Below are 9,724 nucleotides of genomic sequence, written 5' to 3' on the forward strand. Positions count from 1 at the left end.
GTCAGAATAAGTAGATGGCCGACAGCTGATCCGATGTTTGGCGTAGGTACTACCATCTTCATACTAATTTGTGAGCTCAAACAAGCTATCGGCAGACTAAAAGTTTGTAGTGTGCGGGTTTTGTGTCAACCATTTTATATTAATACCTGACCTAATATTATTATAAATAGGTAAGTTTGTATGTAGAGGGCAATCGTCGGATTTCCATTTATTCACTGATAGATAGCTACAATATTCCTATATTTTATCCCGGTGCAGGCAGTACCTAAGTATTTCCCACTGAACGCGGGCGAAACCGCGGGAAACCGTCTTGTAAACAATATGAATATGAACACTGTATTCAGGCGCGTTTAACATGACACTGAAACCTTACAGAATACATGATAAAAGCTAGTTGCAATGTGATAAATAGTTGATTTGTTTCGACTCTCTTTTGTTTTAACTTTTATTTTTTCAAACTAATTAAGCAGACTACGGTTGACTTGGTCTAAGACCAAAGACTATAAAACCACTTGACTGCGCATACAGTGCCTCGACGCTCGCCAAAAGTTAGTGATTTTGCGCGTACTATAAGGCTACGATCAGTACGATCCTTTAGTAGCGACCGTGAACTGACCAATAGTAGCCGCGGATTATGCCGCGTCCCCCCGCCCGCAGTGGTGAGTCGTGTTCTTAGAAGAAATTGGCGAGTGCGCTCTCTAGTGGTTATTTACTTTATGTCTAAGACTCACCAGTAAGATTGAAATTATCGATAGAAAGCCTTGTATATATTGTTGATAGAATGCATTTTATTGATGAATCTAAATCCTTTGTTTGTGCTTTGAAGATCATGCCATTTCTCCATTGTAGTAAGCCGCCGCGCCATAATATGTATGTGGGGTAGATATTTAACTTTCAGGTGACACACAAATAAAGAATTTGAATTTGACAATGGCAGTTTGATGTGAAAAATCTGTGACGCCATAGCTTGCCTTTTCATATGTATTGCATAGAGAGTATCCTTACAGTTCAATAAAAGTTATGAATTTGACTCGTTGGAAACTACCGAATTGATGATAGATAGATAGATAGATAAAACATTTATTTAGACAAACAACAAGACACCATAAAAATACATAATGAGAAATAAAACAAAACAAGAAGTGGGTAGAAAGACAAACATAAAATACAAAAATTAACGGCGTGGTGCAGTGTCTTACGCTTGCACCGAATGGGAGTCCAGCTCAGAATGTGTCAGGTAGAATACCTGACGCTGGTATTCTGCTGGATCCCGAAAATGACGCACGGACGTCGAGTAGATAATTGGTGTGTGCTGTGTGTATTTGAAATAAGTGTTTTATGTTCTGTGTGTGTTGTGTTTGAATATGAACTATGTATGATTAATAATGTAGTGCAAAAATGTGTTATTATGCAATCTGCTAGTACTAGTTTTGTCAGACTACAAGTGAACCGGAACACGGCAACGAAACAGCATCACGGCAGGTATCTGCTATCGCTAGATTATGGACGTATTTGAAATCGTCATACCTAGTTTTTTTTTGTGATGTAATATGGAACTTCCGTAAGTGTGTTCTAAAGGTACCAAGTGATGATGATGATGTCCTCCTAGCCGATTATCGGCTACGGCGGCTGTTCTCATGTAAGGAAATTAGCCAACTACGCAGGACATATTATAGTGCACGAGCATTTGCGCAGACATAGGTGCACTCACTATTCCTTAACTCTCATAGCCCGATGGGACGGTAATCCGACACGACCGGAGAGAGATCAGGCGCAGGACCGACATTTACGTGCTCTCCGATGCACGGGTGTATCAATCACCAGCGAAATACTTGTACGACTTGTTGTTATTTATAAAGGATTTACGTAGGTATTTTAGTAAACGTTACATCGGGTATGTGAAAGTGGAAGCCATTTTAGTGTTTTTTTTTTTAAGTTACATAACCGCGGAGGACACCGACATGGTGCTTATTTATGGCGAATGCTATCAAAACACTGTCCTAGCTTTGCGGACACATCGTGAGCGATATGAAAACAGTCGCATTTGTCTTACAGATTCCCGAATCTTTGTAAGGGTGGTGCAATCAAAGTCAATATTGATCTAGTGATTCATACTTAATGAATAATCAAAATAAAAGTGGTGTGATGATCTGTGTGTGTGTGTGTGTCATGTGTGTGTAAGACGATTGAGATGTTAAGTCGCCTACATACAACACAGGACAGTGAATTATGCAATGTACTTATTAAAAAGGATTTCTAATGCTCGCTCATTTTGATTCTATTTTTAATTTTTGCTTATTTTTTATTTTTTCTTTGTGTTGATCGACATACATTAACTAGTATATTAACGTATTTAACTTTGTTTTCTTTGTTCTCATGTGTTAGAAAATATAAGCCACTTTCCTCAACTTCAAAATCGTATGTGGCGTTTCTTTCTTTTGGACATAGAACATTCAAGCATATTTGCATTGACATTTCCAATCTATAAAAGGTATAAAATTTAGTTCAGCGATAAATCGCTAATAAATTAGACCTGGCTTAGTAATATAATAAGGCACTTCAGCGAAGAATCCGCTACTTTCCATATCCCCGGCTATCATCCATTTTTTTTGTTTCAATGTTTTCGTGTCAAAGCCGCTCTGGATCTGCGTTACTATATTTTAACATTTAAAACTGAAATTTATCTTCAGTCGCAGATCATATCAGGTCCGATTTGAAATATTTTAGATAGACAAAGATAAGATGATAAGATGCAAAGTAGATGCAGGTGAACACACGAAAAGAAAATCAGGTTGAATACTCATCTAGGATTTATGGACGACGAGCTTTGTTATTGCAAATACAACTAACTCTCCTTTCTAACTAAACTTTCCTATTTTTATTTTTATTCTTTTTGAGCTCTATTTCAGGACTGCTACTGAAAATACCTGCATCATATTTATTTTTCCTAGTTAGCACTTTTTACTTATAAGAAAATGTTAGGCAGATGATTACATCTGCCTAACCTTTTTCCAACTATTTATTTATTTATTACACTATGGAGAACTTACAGCTAAACAAAAACTAAACAATAAAAGGAAGTCATAGTCGACAGAGAGCCAATTACGAGTCCTCGCTTATAATATCAGCCTAGAAATAACGTGATCACACATCAGTGCAACGTTTGAGACAATAATATAAATTTTAAACAATAGCATTTTTAAACACAAAGAGAAAAAAAAATGAGTAGATATATCTAAATTTCAAAATAATAAACTAAATCTGGGCCACTTGAAGAGCTTAAGGCTCAACGACCTTCTGGCTGCCGCCACACTTGTTGAGAAAGGATCCAAATCATGCTATGTTACTATGTTAGGGTCAGCTTCCAGTCTAATCGGATGCAGCTGAGTGACTAGTGTTTTTACAAGAGATAACCATTCGAAATAGCTAGATTCTTTTCTGCAAAAGAATAGCTTATTCTGCCTTATAAGATTGACTTGTTAGTATTTAGAGGAAATTTCTTATATTTCTACTAATATTTCTTTTGAGGCTATTTGCGAGTCAAGTTGTCTACATAATTAAAGGATGAAGGGAGAGGAACCTCTAGCAAATAAAAAGGTAAATTATCATGCTTGCTTGAATTTATTGCCATTAAAAATTTATCCACAACCAAAATTGATTATATATTTGTTTGAATATTAATAACTCGGGTCCATTTTCTTGCCGCATTTGTCGGATTATTTCTTCACTTCTTATTCTAGGTAGGTATGTGCTGAAATAAGAAAAAACACAAGAATTAGTATGAAATCTTTAGAGAGTGAGGTTTTCTCTTAGTTGAAAGTAAAAATCTAGACAAATCTATATGTATAGAAAATGAATCTCTGTATCCCTTAGTCACGCTATCACGCGTGAACGGCTGGACCGATTAAGCTGAAAACTAGAGGGGAAGTAGCTTAGACCTACATACATATATAGAACATAGGGTAGTTTATGCTACCACCCGGCTATGGGAGTCAGTTATCTCGGGACTCGGGTGAGACCGCAGGTAGAAGCTAGTATAAAATATAAATACTTTTTGCTAGCTTTTTGTATGTAACAAAACTAGATTAATAAGAAATATTGAATAATAAGTAATGCCATACAAACCATTGTAGCGCGTCTAGTTTTCTGGTTTTCGATTTTTGCAAGAACAACGCTTTCTTTCCCTACGCCTTCTTCTATTCGCACGAGCCCGGACTGAAAAGAAAAAACAATTAGATTACATTTTAATAATGAAAATGCAAGGGCTTGGGTTCGATTCCCTTATCAGGCTGAAATGGCTTTAACAGACTATGTTTCAAAGCTATTTGGGAAAAAACTGTAAGAGTAAGAGGCCTAGCTCTCATATCTATACTTACTATAGAGGTATATCGTTGCAATAGTGGCTATATAGCTATATGTATATGCTTGCATAAATTGCTCAGGAAGTTGTACAAAGAAAAGCTTTCTTGATTAGTAAAATAATCGTCAAAAGATCGAAATAATTATCATGAACCGTTCGTTAAAAAGTCGACAATGATTTCATAAATTCTGTATCGAATCTGTATAAACTAAAAAGTAATAAGATGAAACTTACTCCTCCTGTAGGGACGACGAACATACCGTTCGTATTCTTCCAAAGTAAAATCTCTGTTAGGGAAGATTTGTTTAATAAAGTCGTTTAATGGGATGCCTTTGATAGGGAAGCCTTGAACATATGGGCTTGGATCCTTGGAGCCAAACCTTCGCCTGAAAATGCGCCTTAGCCTTCTTCTAGACCTTCGTGACCTGCGACGAGGGTTTTCATCTAAAGACTCATCATCATCGTTAACCTCCCGATTTCCTTCATCAGAGCCATCTGAATCATCATTTTCATCATTTGATTGTAATTCATTGTCATCTCCAGAGTCCGTTTCATCACCTCCTGTTAAAAAATATTTAACAATCACTAACTAAATATCAACTATCAGACTTGTCATGTATGCTATGATATTTTTTGCTTTTCCTTTAACTAAAACTTTTCTAGGCTGTAATCTTAAATAACGCGAAAATCATTGCGAGTTGTGCTGGACTTTCGTAAAGAAAGCTACGATTAGGTGCGCTTTAATAAAATTTAGAAATAAAGCACTTTTTACAAACCTTCTTGATCAAGATCGTCTGATTCTTCATTGTCGATATCATCATTGACCCCACAACCTCTGTTATCCTGTCCGTCAGTATTATCCCCAGATTTTCCTGAACCAGTCTGTTTGTCACCACCTGATTGCTTATCTTTGTTGTCACCACCTGTTTGGTTGTCACCACCTGATTGCTTGTCTTTGTTGTCACCGCCTGATTGCTTGTCTTTGTTGTCATCGCCTGATTGCTTGTCTTTGTTGTCACCGCCTGATTGCTTGTCTTTGTTGTCATCGCCTGATTGCTTGTCTTTGTTGTCACCGCCTGATTGCTTGTCTTTGTTGTCATCGCCTGATTGCTTGTCTTTGTTGTCATCGCCTGATTGCTTGTCTTTGTTGTCACCGCCTGATTGGTTGTCATCGCCTGACTGGTTGTCATCGCCTGACTGGTTGTCATCCCCTGACTGGTTGTCACCGCCTGATTGGTTGTCATCGCCTGACTGGTTGTCACCGCCTGATTGGTTGTCATCGCCTGACTGGTTGTCATCGCCTGACTGGTTGTCACCGCCTGACTGGTTGTCACCGCCTGATTGGTTGTCATCGCCTGACTGGTTGTCATCGCCTGATTGGTTGTCATCGCCTGATTGCTTGTCTTTGTTGTCACCGCCTGACTGGTTGTCACCGCCTGATTGGTTGTCATCGCCTGACTGGTTGTCATCGCCTGACTGGTTGTCACCGCCTGATTGGTTGTCATCGCCTGACTGGTTGTCATCGCCTGACTGGTTGTCACCGCCTGACTGGTTGTCACCGCCTGATTGGTTGTCATCGCCTGACTGGTTGTCACCGCCTGATTGCTTGTCTTTGTTGTCACCGCCCGATTGGTTGTCATCGCCTGACTGGTTGTCATCGCCTGACTGGTTGTCACCGCCTGATTGGTTGTCATCGCCTGACTGGTTGTCATCGCCTGACTGGTTGTCACCGCCTGATTGGTTGTCATCGCCTGATTGCTTGTCTTTGTTGTCACCGCCTGACTGGTTGTCACCGCCTGATTGGTTGTCATCGCCTGACTGGTTGTCATCGCCTGACTGGTTGTCATCGCCTGACTGGTTGTCACCGCCTGATTGGTTGTCATCGCCTGACTGGTTGTCACCGCCTGATTGGTTGTCATCGCCTGACTGGTTGTCATCGCCTGACTGGTTGTCACCGCCTGACTGGTTGTCACCGCCTGATTGGTTGTCATCGCCTGACTGGTTGTCACCGCCTGATTGGTTGTCATCGCCTGATTGCTTGTCTTTGTTGTCACCGCCTGACTGGTTGTCACCGCCTGACTGGTTGTCACCGCCTGATTGGTTATCATCGCCTGACTGGTTGTCACCGCCTGATTGGTTGTCATCGCCTGATTGCTTGTCTTTGTTGTCACCGCCTGACTGGTTGTCACCGCCTGATTGGTTGTCATCGCCTGACTGGTTGTCACCGCCTGACTGGTTGTCACCGCCTGACTGGTTGTCACCGCCTAACTGTTTGTCACCACCTGACTGGTTGTCACCGCCTGATTGTTTGTCACCACCTGACTGGTTGTCACCGCCTGATTGTTTGTCACCACCTGTTTGTTTATCTTGGTTGTCACCGCCTGATTGTTTATTTTGGTTGTCACCAGTCTCGCTTGTCTTGCTCACTAAAAAGAAATTTGTTATTAAAAATAAGTGCAAGTGACGAGACGATTTCAACCTTTTGTTCAATTGAGATACAGTTGGTTTGTTTGTTTGTGATTTGAGAATTTATGGGTCAGTTTAAGGTCATTGCACACATGAACGTCATGGCACGGCGCAGCTGTAACCCAGCGTTTAACTTGTCATTTGAATTACACCCTGAAATCATATCTCTATAAAACATTTTTTAACATCAAAATGAGATTTTTTTAAGTCGACGACAGGATGACAGCGAGCTTGCAGCTACATAATATATGTAACGATAGCTGCGCCGTGCCGTTTATGTGAACCAACATATTTGTAAAAAACACACCTTTTGTTGAACTACCAGTGGTCGAGCCAGCTGTAGCATTCCCTGAAGAAGTGCCTGAAATTTTAGTACATTGTATGTAACCATTGTTTTTACTAATTCTTTAATATATGATTTAGTGAAAAAGTATCATTACCCGAAGTCTGGGAAGTTGATTTCGTTGATCCGTCTCCATCTTTAGTATTGCCTGAAGAAAAGGATTAGATTTTAATACTACTGGATTAATATCAAATGTTTGGCTTAAATTATTGGGTGTTTTAATTATTTTTATTTTTCTTATTTATCATTAAAAGTACCTACGTTCAAGAGATGGGACAGATGTAATTTTCATGCCAGTGAGATTCCTGAGATTCAATGAGATTTCCTTTAACTCAGTAATTTCGAGTAGGCAACTTAAACTATATACTAACCTGTTGTCGATCCAGATGTAGTAGCGGTTCCTCCTTGACCAGATATCACAACTAGAAAGTCAGACACAGATTAATATTTAGATCTTCAAATTGAAAGAAAAAAAAATTACTGACACAACACAAGACATACATGCACATGGTATAAAAAAATAGAAAAATAACAAAAGGTTGCGCCAATTAGATCCAGATCAGCATTATGCCAAACATGCTTGTGCATGTGTTTTCTGAATAGAGAACCTACCGCTTTGAGATCCTGAGGAATCAGTTATGTTTATAGTTGTCTTCGTCCCTGGCTTATCTGATGGAGTTTTGCCCTGTGCGTTGTTTCCACCTGATTGCCCAGATTCTGAAGTTTTGTTTACTGAAAAAATCAAGAACACAGTAATATATAAAATCTCACGATATCATAAAATTATTATAATCATCATTATGAGTGATTAAAGTTAAATTAGAAAATTAAATAGAAAAGTAAAATATCCTTAACACACATGTTGATGAGGTTACAGAGGTTGAGCCACCTGAAGCATTTCCTGAAGAAGTGCCTGCGAAATAAAAACTGTCTGTGTGAATAGAAGTCCAGCTGTAGCACTAGTTACTTAGCATTTGCATGTAAACTTTATAATTAAAGCATCTATATTCTATTGCATGAATCTTTGAGTCCTATTAGTTTCTACTATCTGAAGCGTCAGTTTCAAACCTATGGACATTAAACAGATGATGATGAGAATATCGTAAGACTAAATGTTTAATGATTTGAAGCATACGTTCCTACCGAGCCATTCCAACGTCATTACCTGAAGTCTTAGTGGTCGATTGTGAATTATTTCCGTCATTAGTGCCACCTGAAATAAGATGAAACGTTCGAAAGTATAATTGGGTTGGTAGTCTGTGGTTTACTGACGAAATATTTAAAGTTTTAAATGTATGCCTACCTTCTGACATGCCCGATGTAGTAGCTGACCCTCCTTGTCCAGACACCACAACTATAATGCAAGTAAAAAAAAAAACTTAAATTATTCAACTTCAAGTAGGTGAACGATCATCATCTTTTATGGAGATACGTGTAACCTTGGCGACTGGTTGCAGGCTACTTATTTTATGGAAACATCAATTTAATATCCAGGTGAATAAGTATTTTGAAACAGCTAGTTAAAGTATGTCAATGAAGTGTACATTCTATTACAAGTTGGATTAACGTGTTGGGGTTTTCTATTACATTAGCAATACTTTAAACGACGAGTACTTACCGCTTTGAGATCCAGATGAAGTAGTGATAGTTGTTATTATTTTATTCCCTGGTTCACCTGCTTGAGATCCGTTCTGCCCTCCAGAGCCCGCCTGAGTTGCATTCTTGCCTGGTTGATTGCCTGGGGAGCCACCCTGTTGAGTTGCATTCTTGCCTGGTTGGCTGCCTGGGGAGCCACCCTGTTGAGTTGCATTCTTGCCTGGTTGGCTGCCTGGGGAGCCACCCTGTTGAGTTGCATTCTTGCCTGGTTGGCTGCCTGGGGACCCACCCTGTTGAGTTGCATTCTTGCCTGGTTGGCTGCCTGGGGACCCACCCTGTTGAGTTGCATTCTTGCCTGGTTGGCTGCCTGGGGAGCCACCCTGTTGAGTTGCATTCTTGCCTGGTTGGCTGCCTGGGGACCCACCCTGTTGAGTGGCATTCTTGCCTGGTTGGCTGCCTGGGGAGCCACCCTGTTGAGTTGCATTCTTGCCTGGTTGGCTGCCTGGGGAGCCACCCTGTTGAGTGACATTCTTGCCTGGTTGACTGCCTGGGGAGCCACCCTGTTGAGTGGCATTCTTGCCTGGTTGACTGCCTGGGGAGCCACCCTGCTGAGTGGCATTCTTGCCTGGTTGACTGCCTGGGGAGCCACCCTGCTGAGTGGCATTCTTGCCTGGTTGACTGCCTGGGGAGCCACCCTGCTGAGTGGCATTCTTGCCTGGTTGACTGCCTGGGGAGCCACCCTGCTGAGTGGCATTCTTGCCTGGTTGACTGCCTGGGGAGCCACCCTGCTGAGTGGCATTCTTGCCTGGTTGACTGCCTGGGGAGCCACCCTGCTGAGTGGCATTCTTGCCTGGTTGACTGCCTGGGGAGCCACCCTGCTGAGTGGCATTCTTGCCTGGTTGGCTGCCTGGGGACCCACCCTGCTGAGTGGCATTCTTGCCTGGTTGGCTGCCTGGGGA

General features: G+C 40.8%; 1 protein-coding gene across 1 annotated transcript; it reads right to left on the minus strand.

Moving 5' to 3' along the window:
* Positions 1 to 3,602: 3,602 nt before the first annotated feature.
* Positions 3,603 to 9,496, minus strand: LOC135117728 (uncharacterized protein DDB_G0290685-like). Its single transcript, XM_064037629.1, has 14 exons — positions 8,788 to 9,496; positions 8,473 to 8,523; positions 8,335 to 8,382; positions 8,029 to 8,082; positions 7,782 to 7,901; positions 7,541 to 7,591; positions 7,267 to 7,317; positions 7,134 to 7,187; positions 5,959 to 6,786; positions 5,302 to 5,328; positions 5,137 to 5,256; positions 4,595 to 4,921; positions 4,126 to 4,215; positions 3,603 to 3,751 (listed from the first exon to the last, which is right to left on the minus strand). Exons 2-13 carry the CDS (start codon positions 8,480 to 8,482, stop codon positions 4,139 to 4,141), a joined length of 1,767 nt encoding a protein of 588 aa, XP_063893699.1. The 5' UTR covers positions 8,483 to 8,523; positions 8,788 to 9,496; the 3' UTR covers positions 3,603 to 3,751; positions 4,126 to 4,138.
* Positions 9,497 to 9,724: the final 228 nt, after the last annotated feature.

The sequence above is a fragment of the Helicoverpa armigera genome, chromosome 13 (assembly GCF_030705265.1).
Source record: "Helicoverpa armigera isolate CAAS_96S chromosome 13, ASM3070526v1, whole genome shotgun sequence".
Taxonomy (NCBI): Eukaryota; Metazoa; Arthropoda; class Insecta; order Lepidoptera; family Noctuidae; genus Helicoverpa; species Helicoverpa armigera.